The sequence below is a fragment of the Platalea leucorodia genome (genome assembly GCF_965183815.1).
Source record: "Platalea leucorodia genome assembly, chromosome: 6".
Taxonomy (NCBI): domain Eukaryota; kingdom Metazoa; phylum Chordata; class Aves; order Pelecaniformes; family Threskiornithidae; genus Platalea; species Platalea leucorodia.
The window spans coordinates 46,434,669-46,462,644 of record NC_138828.1 but is presented as its reverse complement, the minus strand read 5'-3'; the positions used below and the strand labels follow the sequence as shown (position 1 = coordinate 46,462,644).

The 27,976-nt window shown below is 36.5% G+C and overlaps 1 protein-coding gene across 2 annotated transcripts in view; it reads left to right on the top strand.

Moving 5' to 3' along the window:
• Positions 1 to 26,213, top strand: part of GLRA3 (glycine receptor alpha 3) — a gene marked incomplete at both ends in the record, with an annotated part of 92,660 nt that extends 66,447 nt beyond the window's left edge. Inside the window, 4 exons of one of the 2 annotated variants that reach the window (XM_082316424.1) lie at positions 974 to 1,111; positions 14,797 to 15,011; positions 16,628 to 16,774; positions 25,944 to 26,213. In XM_082316424.1, the coding sequence (XP_082172550.1) occupies positions 974 to 1,111; positions 14,797 to 15,011; positions 16,628 to 16,774; positions 25,944 to 26,213 (770 nt within the window). Of the gene's footprint in view, positions 1 to 973; positions 1,112 to 14,796; positions 15,012 to 16,627; positions 16,781 to 25,943 lie in introns of both variants that reach the window. The other variant, XM_082316425.1, reaches the window with a different exon arrangement.
• Positions 26,214 to 27,976: the final 1,763 nt, after the last annotated feature.

Sequence of the window (27,976 nt, the reverse complement as noted above, 5' to 3'; positions counted from 1 at the left end):
TCAATCTTAAAATCTCACTTAGTCCAAATCCATTAGATTCTGAGAAAGTCTTAATGAAACCTGAATGAGAATAGGAAGCCCTTTTTTTTTTTTTTAGTTGTCATAACCAGGTAAAATTTATTCAGAAAAAAACCTAGAATATATATCCAGGAATATACTGGAAAGTTAATATATCGCATATTCAGAGGAAGTAGAGCTATTTTCCCCAACGGTATCCCATGCAAATATTCAGCTGAGGAGGGAAATAGAAGGAAAAAATACTTGTGCTTTACAAAGTCTGGCACTTGATTAGTACTTTTGCTATGGCTTTTGCTGTTTTATTTAATCTTATATATACATGCATGAGGTACAGATAAGGGCAGGAATGTAAATATTAAAACTGAATGCCTTTTAATATCATAATATGTCACAGTCAGCTAATATGAGATTACGGTCAATTGCTTTCCCTTGTTTTGTACCAGTTTCAGAGAAAAGTATTTTTTCAATTCAATTAATACCTCACTCCTGCAGAAATTTTCATTCATTGTTCTGTTTGAAGAACTTGTACCTAACAATTCAAATTGACATAAATCCATAAACATAGCTTTGAGAATCCACCATTTTACCTCAAGTAAAAGGAGAAAGATCTGAGGGTGAAGGGCCTATTTTATCCTTCATGAGCTGGGAAGGGTAAGATTTTTCCAAGCACCCTGGATGTTTAGCTGATTTTGATGCTTTTGTTAATTCCATTAATAGACTACATTAAGATTTCACAAAGTATGCATAAGACTGGCTTTTTTTTTTTTTTTTTTTCTAGTTCAGTATGGTTTAGAATGGCAGATAATGCGTTTTGGTTAACAGGTACAAGACGACCCCTTCTATTTTCTCCTTTTTATGACATTTACTTAAGTCATTACTATTTGGTTTGTCCCTGTTTTTCAAATTCTGCAGCTGACTTAGAGTTTATTTGTGCCTTTTTTTTTTTTTTTTTTAGTTGGATACACAATGAATGATCTCATTTTTGAATGGCAAGAAAAGGGAGCAGTTCAAGTAGCAGAAGGTCTCACTCTGCCACAGTTTCTGTTGAAAGAAGAAAAGGATTTATGTTACTGCACCAAGCATTACAACACAGGTAGGAAGGCATATTAGTAATTAAAACGGGAAAGACATTTAATATTTATTGTTATTTTGGACAGTTTGGGGTTTTTCTTTAATATTGTTACTGAACTCACAAAAAGATTAAAACCTACAGATGCATTGTGCAGGATAATGCAGCCTTAAATAACTGACACAATGAAACAAAACTACATGAAGGCTGATCAAAATTCTATTTCAGCAAGCTTAAAAAAATACATAGTTGAAATAATTCAGAAGCAATTCAGTCAGGAGTTTTATTTTTACAGCAGGTGCCATGACCACATCTACACTGTTGGATATGAAGCACTGCCGAAATCCAGAGGTCCCTATGCTGTGCACTAACCATGGCCCGGCTCAGTCAGGAAAAAGGGACACAGGGCTGCCAAGCCAGCTATCCCTGCCCTAGTTCATACAGCAAGGGGGCAATGCAAACAAGCTGAAAGCATCCTTAGCGTGCAATGGCCAGGTGTCCAAACTAGACATGGCCTTTCTGAGCTGAAGCCTTTGTAGAAATGTGATGTTTAGCTCATCACCTCTGGGATTATTTGAAAAGGGGGGTGGTAGGGTGGTGGTGTGTAACATTAATAATATTGTTATTTTATTTTTAATTGTAAAAAATTATCTCAATAACTGGATAATCTCAATCACAATAATCCTCAAAAAACATGTAGCAAAGGCTAAGAATTCATAGCTTCCATCTTCTCAGGGGAAAAAAAAGCTAGAACTCTTCCATTCTAATCCATATCTCTTAATTTCTGCTCTCCAATATGATTCTAGATTAAACATATCTTGAAATTTAAGTTTAGAATTATTTATTTGAATTGTACTGAAATGGCAGGGGGGAGAAAATTCAATAGGTGGCATTCCTTATGAATGAATTCCTGTTGCAATCAAAATTAAGGAAGGGTGCTTTTCAACACTGAGTTTTATCACAGCTGCCGTGGTGCCCTAAGAGAGGGAAAGGTTCTCTAATAATTTCCATTTAGAGTGGGGAGATATTGATAGAAACATTTTGAAGTGTTCCCTAAAATAAATTGGAAATACATAACATGCACTTTTACTGTACAAATACTAATATCTGGCTAATCCTTAAAAACCTTCCAAAAATGGAGATGCATATCCCATAGTAGGGTAATTTTTTCACTCAGATATCCCTTTGTTAATGATAATAATTAAATTGATATTATTCCTTTTTGCTTTTTACCATAATCCTTATGACAAAGAAGAAAATTTTATTTTCATTATTTTTCTCTGTCTCCTTTGAGATACATATGCAACCTCTTCTTCCTTTTTAGGACTCCTCTGCTTTTGTGCCATTTTAACATGTGCCTGTAATTGTACTTCTATAGCTTGTATAGCGATATTAACAAATGAGAATTAATGGTAGAAAATATTCTCCTCATTTTTCCAAAGTTCATTTGGACAATATGATGCATCAAAAATCTCTAACTGAGGAATTAAAACATTACTGTGGTACTTCACCTGATATTAAACAGAAACTTGTTTTAAAAAGTCAGAATTTCCAGTGATTTCCAAACATATCTCCAAACACATCATCCAAAGCTGAATTGAACTCTTACTCATTTGTCTGAGACCTTCCATTACAATCATCATAGTTTAAACCTTTTGATTTTGACTGAAACTGTTTTTTCAATATTTTTGAGCCACTACCTTTTTCTTCATAACCTGTGTTTCAAGCCTATTTAAGTTGGTATTAATTCTCTTCCAAGAAGAAATAGGAAAACGTGCTAGGCCTAGGCATAACACACTAGGTTGCATGGGGTCAACAACTGTCTTTTTCACTGTGGCCCTAAACTGAGCTAAGAAGCAGGAGCAACAGATGTTATTAACTGCATGTGAGGTCTGATGACTCTCAAAATGTGCCTGCAAGACAAGTGCACTTATCCCGGTGAACTGCTGTCACATTTAGGTGGGAGAAGGGATTTACTGTCAACTCTAGAGGACAGTGTGGCCAATCATCAGTCTGTTATATTTCTGTGTTGCTTTGCCACACTGCATTTCTGTGGCCAAACAGGTCTCTAAAACGTGAGTGCAGCCCACAACCCTGAAAAGATGGCTGAAGTTCGTGCCTCTACTTAAAAAAATAATTGGACCATTTAATTTGTCCATAAAAAGTCAAGCCATTTACTAATACAGAAAACTTGGAAGCCTGGATGCAGGCAACCACCATACACTTCAGGATCGAGACTTTAAAAGACCTCAGTAAACAAGACGACAATTGCAGCTGTGGGACCTGCCTATGACTGGCAGGGGGAAAAAAATGCAATGCTGAGTGGCACTGGCTGCAGACAGAAGGTTATGTCCTCACCAGAGGAAGCAGCAGAGTGGCCTGCTCTGAGTTACAGCACCAAAATTACAGGTACAAATCTGGAAGAAATTTGGGAAAGCAAACTAGAAAGATAAAATAGTCTTACTCATGCAGGACTACATTTATTACAGCATTCTCCTCTTCTAGATAACACTATTTTCTTTAGAGTATTTATTTTTTTATTCAAGTCTTCAGTATGAAGTTAATTTAATCAAATTAGAGGAGTTTGGTTTACTTTATAGGAGGGCAGGAGTGCCTTTCATTTCTTTGTTACAACTACTATTATTAACTACCATGAGTAGGCTAAAAGCCCCTAAACATTATATTAAAAGACAACAACAACTAAGAGTTTCTTTTCCTCCATTATGTCATATAAGAGAATCATAAAATCATAGAATGGTTTAATTGGAAGGGACCTTAAAGTTCATCTAGTTCCAACCCCCCTGCCATGGGCAGGGACACCTTCCACTAGACCACGTTGCTCAAAGCCCCATCCAGCCTGGCCTTGAACACTTCCAGGGATGGGGCATCCACAGCTTCTCTGGGCAACCTGTTCCAGTGCCTCACCACCCTCACACTAAAGGATTTCTTCCTTATACCTAATCTAAATCTACCCTCTTTCAGTTTAAAGCCATTACCCCTTCTCCTATCACTACATGTCCTTGTAAAAAGTCCCTCTCCAGCTTTCTTGTAGGCCCCCTTCAGGTACTGGAAGGTCTCCCCAGAGCCTTCTCTTCTCTAAGCTAAACAACCCCAATTGTCTCAGCCTGTCTTCATAGGAGATGTGCTCCAGCCCCCGATCATCCCCACGGCCCTCCTCTGGACCCGCTTGAGCAGGTCCATGTCTTATGCTGCAGGCCCCAGGGCTGAATGCAGTCCTCCAGATGGGGTCTCACAAGAGCAGAGTAGAGGGGCAGAATCACCTCCTCGACCTGCTGGCCACGCTACTTTTGATGCAGCCCAGGATGCAACTGGCTTTCTGGGCTGCTAGCACACACTGCTGACTCATATTCAGTTTTTCATCCACCAATACCTCCAAGTCCTTCTCCTCAGGGCTGCTCTCAATCCACTCATTGCCCAGCCTGTATCCATGTTTGGCATTGCCCTGACCCCAGTGCAGGATCTTACACTTGGCCTTGTTGAACTTCATGAAGTTTGCATGGGCCCACCTTTCCAGCCTGTCAAGGTCCCTCTGAATTGGCATCCCTTCCCTCTGGAGTATCAACCACACCACTCAGTGTGGTGTCATCCACAAACTTGCTGAGGGTGCACTCAATCCCACTGTCCATGTCCCTGACAAAGATGTTAAATAATACTGGTCCCAATACAGACCCCTGAGGGACCACACTCATCATTGGAATATGTGACCAGTGATGTGCTATCTTAAGGCTCCTGCAATAGGATACTGTAGACAGATACCCCTTTAGGATATTCCACAAGAAACAAAGAAAATCATTTTTCAGAACTAGAAATAAAGTCTATTTCTCAGGCTTATGACAGATTAGATTAAAAGGATTCTTAAAAGAGTTCTAAGAAACTGCAGTTGGTATGCAATAAGTGGCCAAAGAAAAGTTTTCAATTTTAGTTTAGTTGACAGAAAGCTTTTCTGAGACATTCCATAAAACAGAAAAAAAAAAAAAATCTCCCTGTGAAACAAATTAACATGAAGCTTCAGGACAGTACTTGGAAACTCATCAGTGCATACACCCATCAGTGTTTCATGCCCAATTGAAAATGGATCACTGTAACCACAGCTTGAAAAACAAGCTGCTTCTAAATCTAGGGACATGACAGTTTCAGCAACAGTACAGCATAATGGCTCATCAAGTCTTGTGTTCTGAAGTGATGCAACAACATTTCTGATCATTTTCGTGTTTTTGTGTCCACTGGCATATCCACAGTGACAAATTTGGAAAGCAAAGGAGAACCATAACAACCAGAAAAATCACAACATGTGAAAAATTCACATTACAAGGATGGTCTTGCTTTACCTTGTCCTCATTCACTTCCTATGTCACATGCATTGCTCCCCTGGGCTTTTATACAACACTCAATTTTAATTTCATTCACAGGTAATTTCAATCAGAGCTGCAAAAAGCCCAATACATGATAACATGAATTTATACATAATAGCATTGGCTAACAGGCACAAACAGAAATACTCTGAATCTTGGCTTTACACCTGCACTATGGATAACACACTACACCTGCACTTGAATGATGCTGCTCAGAACTGTCTTATGTCTGTTGATGGGTTTTGGCTCAAAGTATTGGATGTAGTGGTCCTGGAAACAGTGGTGCTACGGTTGCTACACTCACCACCAGAACTGATGGGTTCTGTCTGTGACCATTTCTGATAACTCTGTATCCTTAAATCTGCAATCTCGATGAACAACTCACTTCCTTAACTCCACATTCCCCATTCGACCTCCTAACACATACATCCCAAACACAATCTTTTCTCATGATCCCTTTGGTTCCCCCTTAAGGTCAAACAAGTTGCTTAACAACCTGTAGATTGGGCCTCTTCCAGGTCCTACCTTCAACTGACTTAATGCATTATACTGGGCCATTTTGCTGCCAATATGATAGTGATTAAAGGAGACATAGCTTTGATGCCTTACTCTGCTGACAAGAACTCAAACTCCTACTTGTTTTGACAAACACCTAAACCACTCTTTTTGAGACTACAGCAGCGATTTTTAAGCCATAGCTTTTTAAACCCTCAGGGTTTTTTCATAGACCACTTCTCAGAAAAGGAAGTTTGTACTTTCTATCCAGGAGGTATTCTATGGGCATGAAATCTCTGAAGCTGCTCATTCCTTCACTGAAAAAGGAAAAATTATAAGCACTTTGAAAAACAGAGTCTATGACAGGCTGAGGATGTAACCATCCCCAGACACAGCAAACAGCACTGCCTGGACTCCAACAGGGCATTTTTCTCTGCAGGAGAAGAGACCTCAACTGTCACCCCTTGCACGTATCAAAATTTAAACATTTTACCTTAAAGATTCATTAAATAAAAATTCATCAGCTGTCCTGGAGGTAGAGACATTACATCTAGATGTCCTTGCTATTTATGTTGTTATCAGATTCTCCTTAGTTTCTACTTCTCCCCTCTCTGACCCTACTAACACAGTGCAGCACATGACATCACAAGACCTCTGTGATGGTCAACTCCTATCTGTTCTGGTGACTTCTGTTCAACTCGATATCTGCCAGGCTCCCAGGCCTTTCCTGCAGAACTGCTAGCTACCCAGTCCCTCCCCAGCCTGTACCGGAGCATGGGGTTGCCCCATCCTCATTGCAGAACTCTGCATTTGTCTTTATTGACTGTCATGATGTTGCAGTGGGTCTGTTCCTCCAGACTACGGAGGTCCCTCTGAATGGCAGCTTGATCCTCCATTCTGAGAGAGATGTGAATTGCAAGTGCAAATTCATCAAGCTGAAAAAAAATCAGTTGATCTTTTCCACATTTATTTTCAACTTTCTTTTACTGCAGTCATTACCAGTCTTACACAAATCTTAAGTTTACCACCTGCCCCATTTGTTTCCAAAATCACTTCCTTCCTGACCATGAACTTATGTAGTCAATGGCAGGTGACTGCACCAGCACTGATATCCCCCAATATGCCACCGATATCTGCAGACTGTGACTTGAATGAAAAACTGAATGGTAGTACATTCCTACAGTCATTTTGTGAATCTTGGCTTTAGATACACAGACACCAGCCATATATCTGAGAACTAGTCTAGTTCCACCTGCCAGACAGTCCAAAATCATCATTTCTAGTCAGGCTGCATGATCACATATACAGTCTAATGTTTTACAGTGAGGAAAAGGCAAGTACTTTTATAAGCAGTTTTTATCTGCAAAATATACTCAAATTGCAATTTATATTTCAGTGCAAATTGCAAAAAGTGTTTGGAGACTGCACTTACTGAGTGGTTTTTATTACCCTGTCTCCTTTTCAGAGAGGTATGAAAATAATTTCAGCTAACTTTACTTATATGCAATCAATTTTATAGACACAGTCTCTTGAAATAACCAGCTTTGCACACACGCATAATTTATGGAGTGTCTTGTTTATTTAAGAAATTTTATAATTTCTTAATTTGCCTGGGAAGGCAAAAGGACAGAAAGTATATAACTGTATTTCAGTAATAAGCAAAGCAGAATGCCTCTCAAATGACAGTGTAACATTCTGAGAGGAATAAAAAGGAAGTCTTTTTACTGAACAAGGCAAACTCAGCTAGACTGCTTGCCTAGTGGCGATTCCGATAATGACTCAAACAGGAAAGTAGAAGGAGCAGCACAGCCTCATAGAAAAGTCAGTTTGTATACTTCATTCTCCTTCTTCACGCTTTCTGTGAAAATCATCTGCCATTATGATTGCAGCGTGATACATAACACACTGTGCTTTGTTGCCAAGAGAGGTTAATTGCGGTATTATTTTAGCAGATGCAGAGCAAAAAGAAAGCACATAACAAAAGGCAGAAGGAAAGTGCTGGTGGTCTGTATCATCCCTCTTACGGCAATACAGTTTCATTTCACTGTGAGACCATGTCTTGTTTTCAGCCAAACAGTCATTTCAGCTTGAACATAAAATTGTCCTCAGAAAATTTCTTTCAATGTTAATAACTTTAAAAATAAAAAGCTTTCTATTTGGGATTTGGGGGTTTTGTGGGTTTTTTTCATTGATCCAGTTTGTCTGAGGACACTTGGAGCCAATACGCTCACTCTCACTAAGGACAATAGCAACCTTTGCCAGGGTGATTCCATCCTATGTACTAGATAACCTAAAACGTTAAGGCTCACATATGCAGGGCACTTAACAAAAGCCTTGATTAATTACATGATGAATGATTTGGTTTCAGGACAATACTGATCAAAACTTCATCTGTCTGGGGCTCTAAAACACACATACATAAAGGACTAGCTTTCTGCTACCTAGCGCACTGAAGTGTCCCAGCTCAGGAGGAGATGAGTGCCAGAACCAGCCTTAAGAAAGGGCTGCAAAAATACAGCAAAAGGAAAGACTATGATGGCCTGCAGTTAGATCATATTAGGTTGCAGCTGAACAGCAATCTAAAAGCTTCCCACAAATTATTGTCAGTGTGTGTTGTCCTGCAATAGACATTTGTTTTGAGTAAATATTCGTCCCTTTTTCCTCCATGCAAAGGTACAGAGAGTAGACAAGAATATTCAAGGCATTACAGCGGCAACTATTTAGTGAAAACCTAGGAATCCAAGGTATTGGATTAGAATTAGAACCATTAGAAAACAGTGAAAGTCATAAAGTGCAGTAGCCACAATGCCTCAAGCCATACAAACTCTAATTATTCAATCAAACAGCATCTTGAGAATTGCAGTTACTCAGCTACCATTTTTTCTGATCCTCCCTCTAGGACTACCATCACAGTACATTAGAAATATAATTTAATTTTTACTGTTCCTCCTTTGAAGCTAGAAGTAGAGTCCCAGCTAGATCTTGCAGGCTGTTGTGTTTTTTCCCCCCAAGATTTTATTTTTTTAAAGAATAAACATTATTTAGATATTCTACTTTATCCACATAAAGTGCTTTCAGGTTCCCTGTCTATAAAACCACTCTGCAGAGCAACTTATGTGCAAAGACTATAGTACCAAAATCGTATATCCAGAATCTCACACTAGCATTGGGTAACTATGATTTTATCCAACTAATCTAGATAAAACCCAAGTTTATCTAGATATCTCAATAAAACTAGCTTTTTGTCTATCAACTTTAATTCATCTCTTCAGTGACACTTATGAGATAGCAGACATTAATTAGGCAATTGGTGTGGCTATATTCACCACAGTAATCTGTACTGCATTTTCTGTTCCTTTCTCCTGTCTCCCTGCTCCTTAAGTCCACCTGTTGTTTTGTCTTAGAAGAAGAGTCTTTAACTTTTGCTTTTAAAAGAGAGGACTGTCTACTTTTCTCTCTATAGAGAAAAGTGTGTCAGCTGGCTTTTGCAATATGTTATCTTTTCCACATAAAATGAGGAACTGTGATTTTTACCAGTCTAAAAATGATAAACAAATGGTTCAGAATAGCACCTTGAAATAAATATTCTGTCTAACACAATTTTCAAGCTCAGATTGATCTTGAATGCTTAGGATCTTTATGGCGAGTAGAGGAATTGAGCTGCTTAAGAAAGGGATTTCCAGAAGACAGACAAATGAGAGAAGCTCTATAGTGTATTAAGGGATCTTAATTTAAGTCAGCCATTTAGGCTGAGCATATCCTAGCCACTGAAGAAGTCTCACTCTCCTGTCCTCCTTTCCTGCTGTCTCTCACTACTTAATCTCACGTTAAACCTATGTCTCTAGCTGTTTTTCAAGGGGGAAAATGCAGTGCTAGACAGGACCATCATCACAGTTCAATTGCCCCAGGACTCTGTTAGCAAATCTCCATAGCTAGCAATATTCTGGCCCTTGGGCTGGCTGTTTTTTGGTCATCAGTCGCTGGTAAAAACAGAATTGTGCAGTCTACATCCATATTGACAGATGTGTTGGAATCAGAATATAAAATATCCACTTCCCAGATCTAAGACTCATACTCTGCAGGGCTCCATAAAGATTTATTCAGATTCGCTTAACTTATTTGAGTTCAATTTTGCTAAGCTTTGAACCATTCTCTATTCAGCAAATATAAAATTCTTATTTTAAGTAAATAGTTTAATGTAATTTCATTAAGCTATATAGTCTTTAGGGCACAGTCTTCTCTACATCCATAAAATATTTCACAGTAGATCAGATATTAGCATTATCAACGTATTTTCTTATAAGGAAAGCCAGACTATGACTTACTAGTATCTAAAGTAGTATCAAGAAGTAGCACCTTCAGCGGATATCTCTCCATTCTGCGTGGATTAACCGTTGAATTTCTGCATATTTATTTCCTTTTTTTTGTTTATACTTTTTCATTTGATATTTATTATGTAAGTAATTTTTAATTTCATTATGAATTAACAATTATTATTATGCTTATCTTTATTAATTATTTCTCAGGCACACTATTTCCTTGGGTCAGTTTCCTAAGGTGATTCTCCATTATGAAAGTTTTCTATGTAGCTTCAGAAACAGCTCCTCAGGCTTCCTGGGAACGGCAAACATGACCATGACATTGTAAGGGTACAGTAAGACGACCTTCCCCCAAGGGATACCTTAAGGGTTGCTAAAAGGGGACAAATATATTTAAGTTCTACCACCTACTGCCTCTGGAGCAGTTTGAGGCAGATAAAACTGAAAAGAAGGACCCCTTATGGCCTGAAAGGTACTACTTATGCTTGATTTCCCTTGTACATCCCACAGTGCTGGCAGTGCCTTTTAATCACATAGGCATACTGCCACCTGCATAACCCACTGCTTAAACAGCACCTACTATGGTCCGAGGAGGCTGCACAGTGTGAAAGTAAGCTAAGATAGAAAATTGCTTTTCTTGGGTTACTCACAGTTGGCCACAACAGCAACAATGAAAAAAAGAATGTGACCTAGACACTGACTCCCAAGGAAAGCCACTTACACTTTCTGAGGGAAAGAAAAATCATGTAGACTGACTGGAATATATATTTTTCCACTATAATATTGGTTTCAGTGTGGACATTGCATCAAAATCATGCCAGCCCGGCAGATCTGACATTGTTACCAAAGAACATGTGTAAGAGAGAAAAACACACCATCACATGCATTTGTACCAGTACACTTCATATGCATAGGTACAGCATTCAGCAGGGCAGCACTTTTTGTCCCTTTCTCACACTTCAATCCCTGGTTAGGCTAGACTTACAAACACAAAGAACATAGCCTCTGTTTCAGGAAAAAAATCTTATCCTTTAGGAAGACCTCAATAGTTGTTCTTCCTTTTGCATTACAAAAATCTGTCCATTGTATGGACTGTGCGCAAGTCTATGTTTAGCCCTGGTCTGAAATTAGCATCATGCCTTGATTTGTTACTCAGCCTCAGCAAAACCACAATACCACAAAGGTTTCATATACTCCTCCTATCCACTCTCCATGACATTTACAGTGCATATCGGAATGAATGAGAGCTTACCTTTTATGTACTGCAAATGAACATTAGAGCAATGTTTTTAGCTGCTTGCCTGTCTCCTTCCCCAGCTGAGATGACTTCATGTGCATGTCTCTTCTGATCCATTCAAGCATCCAGTCAAATAGATTAAACCACAGCTAACTTGGCTTTGAATTCGAAATGGAATACAGGAATAGAAAGGGGGCCAACAGCTGGATGCTGGCTTCAGCTGGGAAACAACAGCATATCGTCTGCTGGCCACCTCCTAGCTGAAGCTCACACCTGCTAGTGCAAATGTTCTTTTTTTACATTCTGCTTCATTAGACAAGTTTATGCAGGTGGTTCTGATCTCAGCCAGGAAGGGCAAAAACTAACATCAACCCTTCCACACTTAGACCAGCAACTGCTGCAACTGCAGTGCCGAGACTGACTTCCAGCTGCTGCCTTTCTCCTCTGCTGTCTTCCACTGGTGAGAAAGCCAATAGTCAGCAGTGGAGTAACAGAGGTGCCTACCTGGGTAGCCACCAGTCTCCCTGGGGGGTTGCCACATGTTATTTTTTCAGTGCTACACTGGAACAGAGCAGATGAGGAACACAGAGGTCTTGACTGGGAAGCAGTGGACATATGACTGGCACGGCCATAAACTCACTGGGCCTAAAACGAAGGCAGGAGTCTGTGTCACACATTCTGTGGAGTTAAGCAGAGATATTTTTCCACTTTGAGACACACTTCACTTTTTTGGGTTTGGTTTGTTTTGTTTTTTACCTTGGCAAATGACATTTACAAATATACAAAACCAAGCAAAAAAAATCATTCAGTGTAATTTCTCTGACACATCACTCAGTCCTACTTCTGGCCTCTTCATAATCCCATCTTTTTTTCTCTCCTTTTCTGTGGTTACAATATATTCCATTTTCACTCCTTTCATTCAGAACCTCTTTAATTTTGTTAGGTTTCTGTTGTCCACAGCTATTCTTCTCTTTCTCCTTAGTTCAGACAAACCTGTCAAACTATAACTCCATAAAAATAATCCACATCAGAGCTAATATATTATTTATTGCTCCTTGTTTAAGACCACAGTATTTTTGTGCTGAGATCTCTGTAATAATTCAAGCCCACTTGAGTACTCAGGAAAGAGACTCAGATCTCTTATCCCACCTTTCTTTGGAGAAAAAAAAAAAAAACAATGTACAAGAAATATAGCCAATGTTTATTGACACTCCAATTATGCATATTACCCATTCTGATGCTCCTTAATTTTTCTTCCTAATTTGTTTTGAAAGAAGAATATAGGACCTTATAAGAAGAAAATGTTGCATGTTGAACTGTAATTCTTGTTGATGTGATGCCACATAAAATGGCTTTGCAAGAGACCTAGATTTGGTTGATGCATTTCTGTCACTCCTTACCACCATGATTTACTGAGAGAGAGACTGCTGCTGTCCAAGGCTGCTGAATTAACAGAACAAATGTCACAAAAAAAGAAATCTTCAGAGTAAGGACCAGCTTGAAGTAAGAATATGATTCTGACAAAGGCCAGTCAGAGCAGAACTTCTAGCTGTATGGGGTGTGCTGAACTGCTAAGTAAAAGAATGTATTGTGTAGATATCCTTTTGAAGATCCTGGAAGACAAACGTAGGGGAAAATCCTGGCCTTTTCTGAAGTAAACACTAAAATTCCCATTCACTTTGTTAAACCAGGACTCAATTCCTTGATTGAAGCAGAAATCAGTTTTGAAGCTGGGGCAGCAGATGGTTGAGCCAGGATTTGGGACACAGATTTCAGGAGTGTAAATAGGATTCAGAAAACACCGGCAATTAGGAATGGAACTAATAACTGAGCTGGCAGATATAAAACTCTTCAGATATATCATGTCATTTTAAAATTTAACACCATAACGACCATCTTTCTAAATATGTTTTTTTTAGTTCCTCAGCAGAATAAAAATTTCATATAATCACATTTACTATGACATCATAGAAAGAACTAATGGCCTGTTAAGGGAACTATTATGAAAATAATGAAGTTCAGAAGATATTTCCAAGCACTTAATATGCCTAGATAAAAACATTACAGTTTGATTTTATCTGAAACTCATTTCTGTGTGCCTAATACTGTTGTCACAGCATAATACACAATATATTAAATTAGTGTAGAATAAGCTCATAAATAAGTCCATTACACAAATTTTGTTAATATGATAAATATTAAAGCACTATTAATGTGCAGCAATTTGCTATAAAATGGCATTTTGGCAAATAAAAATGTATTAGCAAAATATCTATCAAAAACTACTGGAAAACATAACCAAAAAACTTCATACCACTTCAGAAATAAATAACTACATAGCTTTCCATGTTAAATTTAGAATTAGGCAATGCTTTCATTCAAATAAGGAAGAAATCTGTGTATTTCTTGCTGTGAGAAACTGTTTCACGTATACACTATTTGTAGTAAGAGCATTGCCTTCAGCACCATTCATATGTGACTAATATGAGCATTGAGCAGAATTAGAAAACCTAATCAGACCAGGTCAAGATCTGTGAAGTAATCTACAGTTTACAGGGTAAAAAACCAAATCTAGATAAGAGGAAAAAATGGTATGAGCAAACAATAGATTTTTTTGTTCTGGTTAAGTTAGTGGAAGTTGCTTGATGTTCAGTATTTGGAAAAAATAGATCATTTAATCAGCTTCCTAAAGGTGCCTAATCTCAAGTCCTCAATTTCTGTTTGAATCTTGGTCATTGTACTTTTGAGCTGGAACAGTTTGAATGGGGATAAAGGAAGAGAATTAGCAGAATCTCCTGTTGATAACCCACACTGATCTTTCTTACTATTTTTTTTGCAAATTAATTGGATTAAAAAAAAATAAATTTAAGCTTAAAATTGAACCAAAAGATAAAGGAGATTTTATACAATGGGAGAGCAAGCCTTTTCTTTGCATACAGCAGCATTTCCAAACACTAAGTTGAATAACAAGTGTGATCACACAGAGGAACTTTCCTATGTCATAACGATTTCTGTTTCAGTCATCTCTTTGTTTTTATAAGGAAAGAAGTGTTCCAGAGCTTGTCAAATTCTTAAATTCTCAGTTTTTCTGTACGCTTCCTTTCCAGTAGATACTCCTATTATAATGGGGACTGTACATATTAAATATCACTGAAAAGAAATCAAACCATTCATCTTCATCAACAAATATATTTGACAGCGTGTAAATTCTTTAGAGGGTGCACTAGATATTAACAGTAAAGAACATTTTATTTCTATTGAATATTTCTTCTTTGTTATAAAAAGGAAAGTTTACATGTATTGAAGTCCGATTTCACCTTGAGAGGCAGATGGGTTACTATCTCATCCAGATGTACATACCAAGTCTCTTGATCGTCATTCTCTCCTGGGTGTCATTTTGGATCAATATGGATGCAGCTCCAGCCAGAGTGGCTTTAGGCATAACAACTGTACTGACCATGACAACACAAAGCTCAGGTTCACGAGCATCTCTTCCAAAGGTAGGCAGAACTTCCTTTGTTTGTACCACAGTAGTCATACACTATGTTGCAAATAAATACCTTCACTCAATCTTATAATACGTGTTTTAATTATTAGCATTTAAACATCTTCTAAAGGAGACAAATAACTTTGAAATATTTAGGGTTTTTTGGAGCCACCAATCAAATATATTCTGTTTCTCTCCTGTCTCAACTATTTGGCCAACCACATATCTACTAAATTCCATAAACTTCAGCAAGTGATGAAAGTGATGTTATTCCGTACTACATAAATGCTGTTTGTTAGCAATTGACTAGCTCGTCCTTTTCCAGATCCCAGTATCTGATGACATGCTAGCAAATACAACTGAATTTCTAAAGGTCATAGATTCCAACCTGTTCTCAATGATATTCCTTTCCCAAAACCTGCCTACATTATGAATTAACTCACTAGTTACAAACACATTTACATTAAAATGTAGAAAAATGTGAAGCTAAATAGCTCCAAACAATTGTATAAAGAGTGGTACACTACACAATGTAAACAGCTTAAAGTATATTTTTATGATTAACTGTTTAAGTTTTCTGACTTGCCATTGTTTTCAAGATTTTCTTTTTCATTTTAAGGGTTGTTCCTTGACCATCTTCATGTGCCATTGCAGTTAATAGAAATAAAAAGTATACAATAAAAATACACAAAGTCCACTTTTGTATTAGTTTTAAAATGGTATTTTTAGGTTGGCTGATTAAATTTTTTTCTAAGTAAAATAGTTACCCTTAACAGAGGAGAGTGTGCTTTGTGCCTCAAGTATATGGATACAAATGCATCCGAACGTAGCATCAACAGATAAGAAAATGGAATGTTATAAAAACTTAGAAAAGCAAGAATGTAAGAGGTTACCAAAGAGAGCTACAGATGTTTTTGCCACATTTCTGAGGCCTGAAACTAGCTGTGTTGGCTCATATGATAAAGCTCTTGTAAATCTGCACACAGAGAAGGAACAGGCCCTAATTTCCTAGTTCAGATTATGTCCTGCAGCTGAGTTTGGCAATAAAGGACTGCAATGAGTTCATCTACTCTGTAGTTGATTTTCAGTACTTCCACTGTGTTAAAATTACAGGACTAATTTTAACCTATATCTTTGATTTACCATGTCTATATTAGCAGAGAATGAACACATCAGAGTTCTCCATCTATCTCCCTTCTTCTGCCTAATTTCTCTTCCAGGAACTTTAAATCAGATCCATTATAATACAAGAATTCCCACTGGTCCCACTATAAGCTATCCTCTGGTTCCCTAGTATCATTTACAGATCTCAGTGGGACAAATGGAGGAAGAGCATGTGCTTCTTGTGCATTATTTGGTTTGTGATAAAATACACAGTACACTGTGAGGAACTGTTAATGACATAAACAGTAAATGCATTTTGTGAAAGACTACATTTTTAAAAATAATATTTAACCCTGATAGATTGAATTGTTGTCCCTTTTGTTATCTAGCTTTCATGTTAAGTTTTGTTTGATAAAAGTAGCGTTGGGATGTGAAGATATTAATGCACTTCCTCCTGACATGAAATACTAAACTTCACATCTGTGGTTTTAACATATTCAGTCTTCTGCTCTATTCTCTCCATAGGTGTCATATGTCAAAGCAATTGACATCTGGATGGCTGTGTGTCTGCTCTTTGTATTTTCTGCACTTTTGGAATATGCAGCTGTAAACTTTGTGTCAAGGCAGCATAAAGAACTTCTGCGATTCCGCCGCAAGAGGAAGAAGAACAAGGTAAAAGTAACAGTATTCACAACTTTGAAAGAGAGTCTGAGATTGATTTATGCCAGGATAGAGGGTTAATTTGGTAAACATACTGCAGCTTAAAGTGGCAATATAAATAAAATGGCAGCACAGAATGAAATTCACTATATGCAGAGGGTCACTACAAGGACTATGTGCTGCATAAATCCAACTTGAATTCTCGAAAGAGGGATTAAGAGGGATTTAAATGAGGCATGGACCACGTGGGAGCCATCTGCACAAGGATGAATTTCACTCTGTTAGAAGAGTCAGATTATACTTCAGTGGATGAATGTTACTGGCTCATGCAGCAGTTTGTACTACATTGAGATTCAACAGATAATGTTTCTTAACTTCATTCTAGTATTCGGATCAAAACCTCAAGAGCTGTGTTTCATGTAAATATTTTTTAATACAAAAAATACTTATTAAAATAATACTATTGGTGGAAGAACAAACATTTTACTTTAAAAGGCTGAAAAGGTGATTTTTTTTCCTTCTGTCATGTTAATTTACTGTAAATTGTTGATACAACCAATAAGAAACTTTAATACAGCAATGGTTATTAATATTTATTTTATAGCTGAAGCTATCTAGACTACCAGTAAAATAAGTCACTACCAATGTGCAAAGTCAAACAGCTAAAGCTACAGGTTTGAATTCTGAAGTCCGCAGTTAAATCAAACAATAAGCAAAATTTCTTACAAAAATATGTAACTCCTACTTCTGATTTTTCAAAGAGTAAATATTTCCCCAGCCTACTCATTAAGTGAGTACCCACCACTGATGTGATGCAGAGCCTTTCCACTGGCTTTCAGTCACTATCTAGAATACCACTGTGGATGAAAGCATGCCCATAACAACATGACTCAGTTCAGCTATCTTTTGTCCTTGAAGACTTACCTCAATTTAATGCTTACATCTCAAGGAGAAGACATTTAACAGGTTGCTTCCCTTTTACTTAGAAGATACTGAAAATCTGTAATGCTGTAAGGCCTACCTAAGCAGTCTCTGCTAGCAAGACTCCATGTTAAAAGGCAGGCTGGACAGTCAAATGAAAATGACATTTTTGTACATTTGCCGTTCCTGTGTGTCAAGTCCTAGACATTTTCAGGTGCAGAGAGGAACTCATGTACTGTAGCATAGAGGATGATTCAGACTGCATGTACCTGCTTTCAATATCTGTCCCTGTGAAAAATGTGCTTTTTTCTTTTTGCTGACAGTAGCAGAAAAAACGCTTTCTGAGACACACAGGAGGAAAGCAGCACTTTTGTGACAGGGTGTTTGGTTTTGAAATATGGCAGGTCTCTGAAAGCTGCTTAAAGGTTTGGAATGGGGGGAATGGGATGGGCAGAGATGGATTACCAGACAGGGGGCAGGTGAGCCACAACAAATGTGTCATCTATCAAATACAAACAGCTGTGGTGAGTGATATATTATGTGACTATACTTTCAGTCCTTTCTTTTTTTCCACCATGTATTATAGTGTCTTCTGCATCTCAGGCAAATTCACCATATACAACTTTAGTGATGTCTTTTCACTTCCCTGAATAGGGATCAGTTATAACCACAGGATTAGAAACTGGCAGGTAACATTACCTTCCTTCCTCAGAATCAAATCAAATCTCTTTCCAGCCCCCTCTTAGCAAAACTTCAAGCTCACCAAAGGCGCTTCTTCAGCAATCACAATCAAGCAAATTTCAGTTTAGAGGTATGTGAGGAAGGATCCACAACATACAAAGCACTTCTAAGAGAATACCACTTAACAAAAGAGTATGCACATGAATAGTCTCATTGACTTAAATGTTTTGCTGGATCAGTGCTTGACATTATGGTATTTTTGAATTCACACTTAAAAGTCCTTATTCTAATTTTACACTTAGTCTTCTAGCTTCAGGTAAGTTGTCCACTAGATTATCATAAAATTTGAGGATTAGACTTAGAGGTGCAGGGTCTATAATAAAGTATCAAGTACTCCCCTTATATTGAAAGATGAAGGCATGCATTTCTCAATGCTTTTCTTCATAACATATCCAGGTGAGGGTATTAACTATATTCATGCATATATGGCTTTCCCTTCCTCCCTGCATCTGTATGTTTCATCATGAGACAGGTTTCTCAGCCTAAATTTACCAAAAAATGCTTTGCTCCCATACAAGGTTATGATTTTGACAAATAAATATTTTTCTGAAAAGATTAACTGAACATTTCTTGACTGAGTCCAATTCTATGTAGAGCTAGAGCTCCTGGTCAGAGTTAACCTTTGAGAATACACCTTCTCAAGCTCTAGAGACAGCTCAGCTCATTGCTTCTCTTTTTCTCAATGTTTTATTAAACCATTCCTTGCCCAACAAGTATTCTAGAACTTCAAATGTTACAGTATGGAGATTTTACCTCTTAAAAAAATTTGGATCGCATCCTAAACCCTGTGGTATACAAATAATAAATGATGTTTTATGGATTAAAGAAAGCAGTTAATAACTAACCTTCCTTACCACAAATGTTATTATTTATTCACCACAATTTCTAACATGAAATGCAGGCCCTAGGATCATAAGTCAAATTAACTTCTGTTTCCTTCCTCTTTTGTCTTTTTCAAAGGCAGTTACTATAGCTTATGATTATAAAGTTTTGTATGTGTTTGTTATCCCTTTGGATTAGGTCAAACAGCCACTGGCTCTCAGGAATTATATTGTATTGACGTTTAAAACTACCATGGATAAAGAAATGTTCATTTGACCACAAAGTCAAAGGACAGGAAAAGAAGTTAGGTTAAAAGGCTGCATTTAAAATAAACTTCAGGGGCTTCTTTGAACACTGAATCCTCTTTCTTTTCAGAGTGAAAACTGGTATTCTATTCAGTATTTATGTCCAAATGGATTAGAGAAATAGAGCAGTTAGGATAACTTATTAGACTTTTTCGTCCTATATGTTTACCACCTTGGGACATTTTACTAGGATTAGGTTTTTCTACCACGTGAATTCCAACTGATGAAAACAGAATTTTTTGGCACTGGCATTTTATCTCCAAGGGTACAGCAAAATTCCTAGTGATTCGGCTGTGTTGCAAAAGTCCAAAAATAGATGGTTTTGGAAATGTTTCATTTCAGGTATATGTTGATGGAAGAGAACATGTATGAATACTATCTAATTGCAATAGGGCAGCTGAAGAAATTCCAAAGTCTATTTTCTTTGTAATTAAAAAGACATGCTCGTTGAAAGAAATATTTACTTTTACCAAGTAACCCTAGCAACAGTCAGACGATTGAATTTCAGTGCTGGAATGCCCTTGGGAGGTCAGTGAATCCATTTTCCTGACCTAAGTCAGGATCAGTTATACCTAGTTCATCCCAGTCATAAAAATTCCACAACCTCCCCTGCAATCTATTCCAATGGTTTAGAAAGTTTTTACTCATGCCTTTTTTGGCCTCTCATGGCTTGTCTAGAAGGGGCACAGAGAACAGACTACTTTAGTCCTTTATGTAGCCATTTGCACATTTCCATTCAGTCTTCTTTTCTTTAAATATTCCCAGTTGGTACAGTCTCTTTTTTGCTCATTCTCCTTCCCTGGAAATTCTCCGAAGTCATCCATATAATTCCTCCAAACTGTGTTTGCGACATGAAGCCTAGCCAGTAACAGTTGAGAGCAGCCAAAGGACTACATCATGCAAGTTATACACTTGTTTATCCAAACCAGTTTGACACTTGCTTTTTTAACAACAGCATGGTATTGACCCATATCAAGATTGTGACCTTCCATAACTCCCACGTCTTTTTCCAGAACTACTGCAGAGCCATTCACTTTCCATCTTATGTTTGTGAAGTTGATTTTTCCTGGCTAAATGTAGTACCTTGTATTTGCACCTACTGACTCTCCTCCTGTATTTTGCAGACTCTGTCCAAATCATTGAATTCAATTTTACCTCAACATATCCTCAAACAAATTTGCAGGTTTTGCCAGGTTGGAGTCTTTTGTAAATTTAATCGAAACTATGGGTTATTCCTTCTCAATGCTGATTAAAAACACAGGAGAACAGAAATCTCTCTCTTAAAAAGCATATGATTGAACTCAGACAAAACCCCTGCAGTAAACAGGTATAGCAAAAAAATAAGAGCTGCTGAGATTTATGGAAAATTATACAGTCATACAAAATGTAATTATGTACAGAGCTGTATCAAGACATTTTGGCATCCAAAGCTCATCTATCCTTGCCATTTTCCTTATGCTTTTTCCACCTACAGTCATTGCCTCTTTCTTACACCACATAATACATTTGCAGCCTCCCTTCCCAGACAACAGAAACAGCAGTATCAAAGGCGATTCTTAGGTATAACTGCACCCTCTGGCTACCGTTTTTATGGTTGTAAATATGGACCTCACTTAATGATTCCAAATAACTAAAAGGCAAATTTCTTTTCAGAGGCCCAATCCAATTTGCATAGAATGAACAAAAATTTTGAAGTGTCTGGGATTATTTTGTAAATACATTTATAAACAAAAACTGTTATTGCAGCATGATACGCAACATGCTCGTCATTTTCCAACAGGCATCACAATAGGCATAGGAGATTTTTCAAAAAGGGTCTCATTTCTTTATGGTTACGCAAATGGCATAATAAATCCTGAGAACAGGGGAATTTTGGTTCCTAATTTGAGACTTCATTTGGTAGTCAGTATATGATCCATAGTGCTTTGTCTCTGTCAGAGAAAGAAATCTGACCAATGAGCATAACTATTTCACAAATATTATATTACTAATGTGATGAAAACATTCCTTCAGAATGAATTAATATTAATTTTTCCTTTACAATTACAGTCCTTTCAGTCTTGAAAGACTAATGTAAAAAAACAGCAGAATTAGAAGTCATACAAGGATACTGAAACATACCTATGATCAGTGCTTTTTCTCAGTTGCATTTACACTGTACGGGGAAAAACATTAACTGTGTACATATACTGAATAAAACTCTGATTTTAGATTAGCTATTAATATATTTAATTTTCAGGAATAGTCAATCTCTTAATTCTATTTTCAAAAATCTAAAGATCACTGTATCTTTAGTGAGGAAAATAGACATGCAAACTAGATTGTCTTTAATGGTAATCACACCTCTTTTCTTTTGTTTTCTTTTTGGTCAACCCATGCGTTTTGATGAAAGTATTTTGAGGGAGTTCTTGATGGAAATGAAATCAGTGAATCATTGCAGCATAGCAATGGCTTGAGATGCACAGGACCTATAGACGGGACTTTGCCTCAAATCTACAGTACAAATTTAAGGGTAAACTATGAAGAAGATGTCCCATTTGTCATAATGTGATATCCAATCATTAACAGAGGCCCTGTCCTTTTGTCTGAAATAATGTCTTCCCATGTGAACTCCATATACCTTCATTGCTACCTGTATGTGATGACGTGAAATGTTGATAAAGGTACCTGTCTTGTTAATTTCGTAATCCATTTTGATCTGTTTAAATCTGGATTAAAACACAGTATTAAAATTTTACTTTCTGCAACTTCAAAGAAACTGAGATTTCAAGTAGGAATCAGTTGCTACCAGATCACCATTTAAAACCAAGCTGTTTGTAGTGCAAAACAATTCAATAATACTTTTCTTCTCAAAAATGAACAGTAAAAAATATAGTGTCCAAATAACCAAAGCCAAGGCTTCAAATAAGTCTTCAAGCTGTTAGGACAACCTACAGTCAAAAGGCTATAGAGATATTTGCAGCCTTTATGCATACTACTCCTCAAAAGAAATGTATTATTAATTAAACGGACAGAAAACAGCGTAGTCACAGGGCCACAGAAACTGACAGCTTTCTAATATTTTGGAGCTAAGTACTTTGTAGAACAATGCTGATATGAAAATAAACTAATTGAAATTATTTCCTTCAGGCTTCCAAAGTATTCTTTCTAACTAAAAAATTGTTATCTAAATCTATTTCCATTTTTTAATTACAGTAATTTTAATAGAGATGATAAAATATTTATATGTAGCTGTATGCAGAATATCGTTAATTCCAAAGCCATATGTGTGAAAAGCACGTTCATATCGAACCTTTATTAAAGTTCATTCATAATAAGATTTTAAAAGCTTTATCAAAAATCAACAAGAAATCATTCATTTTCTTTTCTTTAGTGATGCTACACTAAACAAATACACACAAAAAAATAAATAAATAAAAAAAAGGCCTCCTTATTACATTTAAGAAATAAATTCCAACCAAAATGCAGGACTCTTTTCCAGGAAGATTCACTATCCAGATTCTCAACTGGGACATCCAGGGTACTTCTGTTACATGACTTCAATAGCTGTAGATTCGGACACGCGCATTATGAGAAATATTTCTTGTTAAAAAGAAGGACTGTAGCCAAGTCAATTGATATAAACAAATGGGGTGTCACTAGCATTTTATAAAACTTCCTTCGATAAAGCACTCAGTAGTAGTGTATCAATAATAAGTAGTATCAATAATAACAGTAACTGCATCTTTCCTGCTGTGCACAAGCACCCTCAGATATGAACCTGATGCCAAATTAAGGGGTTTTCTGCATTATGATCCTGCTGGAAAACTTGCAGAACCACATTTTGGATATTCCAACTAGTATCCCAGAAAAAAAAGTATGATGGTACTGGCATGTTACAATGCTCCGGAAGGTGCCCTTTCCTGCATATCCATTAGCCCTAGCACTTTGGTCTGACTTGGCAGGCTCCAACCATCCTGCCTACCCTCATGGAGATAGCATCCAACAGACACTGGGCAGAAATGTTAGACTCCTAGAAGGACCTTCACATCACTTCCTCAACAACAGAGAGCATTTCCAAGCAGCCTGCTCGCGGACTAAATTCAGGATGTCTGCAAGCAAAAAATAAGCAGAGACCTGGCATTTAAAACCATTCTAGGGGACTGCTCAATTGAGGTAAGCACAGAACAGAGACAGTACATCCTAGTATATAGTGCCTCATCCTGAAAACAAAGCCAGCTGAAATCTCCTACTCAGAAGAATTATTTTATTACCTTTTTGAATCTGTGCAATCGTAAGCATTATTTTCTGGAGAAGCATTAAAAGATTTAAACCCTGAATTGTACCTATGAAGTTGTTTAAATGGCAAGTTTAGTGTAAATTCTCACGGTCTATGTATTTGTAAGCTCTGTTAACTGGAATACAACATTATAACTCTTCTGGAATACAATTAATATAAAGATGTTATTGCCCATTCTTTTCTGACAGGAGAGGAACCCTATTGTAGTAATTAGATCTTTGTTTTATCACGTCATCAAATAATGATCCTATCATTTTGTATTTCTGTTATTCATTTCCATATTGAAGTCGGTCAGTGATTTTTCCTCCCCCTTTTCTTTCATGTTAATTTTTCTTTATTTTTTGTTATTTATAGGAGAATTCTAATACAGATTTGAAGTATAGTAGTTTCAGTGAACTATATTAATCTATAAGTTTATTCAGTTTACATACATGAAAAAGCATTGCAGTTAGGTAATAACTACAGCAGTTGGGTGATAACTACAGCTCTGCTGGATGCTTGTGCTGATTGCCAACTAGTTCACTTCAAACTTAGTAACTGATCTGCATTCTTTTGTAGATAAATAATATTGATGATAAAAATCATTGGAATTTTTTAAACAAAGTAATTAACACTGGTTCTTCTAGCAAGTACTACTTAATTGAAACTTTATATATATTTAGAATTAATTTTCTATTCCAAAACATGTTCAGATTTTCCAAATGTCACAGGCATTTTCAAAATGAAAAATTTGGAGGTTTGGATTTAAACTGTGTTCATTGAGAGATTACATCTGTATAAAGTAAGAGGTTTAAATAAAACAAAAATGCTTCAGAATTACTGAACTGAAACATTGATTATTTGACTTGTTTTGGTAGATAAATTTTTTTACCCTTTTATTTTAAGCTAAGAAGAGCTTCAAAATATCAACAATTCTCTTACAAAAGGAAAACTGACTGCTGCTCAATTCTTTTTTTAATACTTATGGAAATTATTTTCCAAAATACTTATTTAAGAAATAACACCTACATAATACTTTTTCATACTTCATAAAAGTCTAGCATCCTAAAGTGACTAGACTAAATTAGACATGAAAAATAGGAAATCCTGAATTTAAAATCAGTATTAAATTATGAATTCCATCAAAATTACATGACTATCCTTGAGTAGCATGCATAGTGAAGGAATGCACTGGAATATATTTCAGAAGCAAATTTGGCCCTGGCTTTACAGTCTATGTATCATTTATTTGCTTGCATCTGTACCTCCTTTATTACTTCAGAATACCTATAACCAGGTAAAGAGAAGTACAAAATGTGCCTCCAGACAGAAGCTACATTCTTGAAACGCATGCTATGAAAATACGTATATCTTCAGACCATCTACTTTGCCATGTGATTAAAAACCACTTTTGCTTATAGCTCCCTGAATTCAGAATATCTTTGCCAGTTCCCCTGAATTGACAGAAGAATGTCAGAAGAAAAATCGGGCCTTTAGCTTTCATTCACTTTATTCTAAACTAAGACAGTTTACATACTATTGTCTTTATCTGATGTATTCACAGCGAACAACAGAAATAAGGCATACAGATAAGATATTAACTAAATATACAATGACTAAATAGGCAGAATTCTCACAAATATAATTAACGTGAACATCATTAGTGCTTGTATGACGAGTATCCCTAGAGGCGAGGATCCCATTTTGTTAAGCAATGTACAGTTAATGGCTGTTGTCTAAAAGACCAGTGTGAAGTTAGCCCAGTTGAAGACTGAGGATATTCACTGTAAATGGCAAAAATCAAACCAAATCAGAAGTTGTGTGCCTGATTACCACTAGTGTACTAAGCTTTCTTCTTTCTCTAAATAGATGACAGAATCTGTAAACAAATAGGAAAATTCTGTGCTTGTTGAAGGTGCTGCAATATTTTTGACAGACACTGATAGGGCTGAAATTTCAACCAGTTAAGATAAACTGGATTCAAGAAGTCATGGAGGTAATGGTGAAACACTTGCTATTTAGCAGCTAGTAAGATTTCTGTGAATAAAAAAAATTCTTGCCTTTTTCTTTCTTTTTTTTTTCTGTTTTTTTGTTTTGTTTTTTTGTTGTTTGTTTGTTTGGTTTTTTTCAACAGGATGATGATGTAAGGGAAAGTCAATTTAGTTTTACAGCATATGGAATGGGCCCATGTCTGCAAGCAAAAGATGGAGTGACACAAAAAGGGCCAAATAATCCTGTTCCAGCTGCACCAAAAAGCCCTGATGAGATGAGAAAGGTGTTCATTGACCGGGCCAAGAAGATAGACACAATATCCAGAGCTTGTTTCCCGTTAGCCTTTCTGATTTTCAATATTTTTTATTGGGTAATTTACAAAATCATCAGGCATGAGGACATTCACCAATAACAAGATTAAGGCTTGCAGTACATACAGATCCGGCTGCCATGTTCAACAGGAGGCTTTCTGTTAGAAATGCACATCGGAGAAGTGACTGGGAGAGTTAAAAGCATTGAGCGGGGGGAAAAGATCCTGCATGGCCTGCAATGCCCAGTCACAGTGGAATGGAAGAATGACACCTAGAGAAGATACATGTGCTATTGCAAACTTTCCGCGTCAAACTAAATATTAACTTTTTCATTGTAGATCACTCTCTACTGAAGCTTTACTGCCAAGTATTTATACATACTGTTACATAGTGGTATAATTGTACAGTACTCTTTGATGTTCCTTTTTTTTTTTTTTTTTTTTTTATTCTGGTGTATTTTTAATTAAAAAAATGGATCCAGAATACCCTAGGTAAATCCCACAGTATTACAGAATAGATTAGTATTTGTAACCTTTATTTCAATTTTACAAGATAATGACAAATTACTGATTTGAGATTACAGTTTTAAGGACTTTTTCTTGTCTTAAGGATGGTACCTGTTGTTTTGCAATGAGCACATTTGACACATTTAAGTTATAGAATTTATTCAATGTACTTCGTATTACTATTCCCCTGGAAGGTGTATGTTGAAATAATCTCAGACAGCACAAGGTATCTACAGCCCAATAGTCTGCATATCACATGGGAAATATATTAAAATTTGTAAAGTATTGATTCATGAAAAGGATTTTCTTTTCTTTTAATCACCCATACTTTGATAATTGAAACTTATTTTTAATCCTTTTTATATTTTTGAAGGGGTTTTCTCTCAATTGATAAAACTCATACAGCTTTTGAGATATAGTCAAACTACATGAAAATTTTGCAATGCTTCATTTTGATTCAGTGAAAAGAGATCTTGGACCAAAACTAAAAACAAATAGTCAACTGCTTCACTGAAACATTTGGAGGATGAGTACAGCTGTGTTTATCCACATTTATCTCCTACATGTTGCATAAATACAGGAAGTTTAATTTATTAATATATCAAGTTTTCTGTCTCATTCTTTGAAGTATATCGATATGACTTATATACCAGTTAAGAAGCACTTCACAAAAAACTTTGGAAAAACATGCAGTTCTTCTAAAACATGAAAAAGGCTCTGGATGGTCTTTTACGTTTATTGTACTTCACATTCATAAATAGGAGAACAGCTATTAAAACTGTTAGAGAGATTTTCCCTGTTTAGGATTAAATAAGTTATATGAGTTTCTTCTTTGAATTGTAACATAATAGATCACATTTATGGCATAGCTTCTAGGCAAGAGTGTCTACTTTTGCCAATCTTGTCTATTGAAAAACAAAAACATGCTAAGATATGGAAATCTGACATTTAGAATTACTAGATACTTTAAGTTCAGTATCAGAGTCTGTTTCTCATTGCAAAATATTTTTATTTTGAACATATTTTAAATTTTTGGTTTGCTGTTGCTCAGAATGTGTATATAAAAGCAAAATATAGCTGGAGGCAAACATCTGGTGCACTGCCAAAGGCATGGTGCGTATGAAGTAACAGAAGCAATGTAACTCTGCACTGAGGATTATAACATAGCAACCTTGGGTTTGGTTGGGTTTGTTGTTTTCCTCCAAGGATTAGCTAGAGAGATTCTAAAACAGTAGCTCTCAGATTTTGTTCAGCTGTGTCAGAAAGAAGCTGTATAATCCTCCTTTATTTTAAAACAGTATTATTTTCTTATAGTTTTGCTTCATTTATGATCTGAAAAGAATTCAATTAACTTTAAG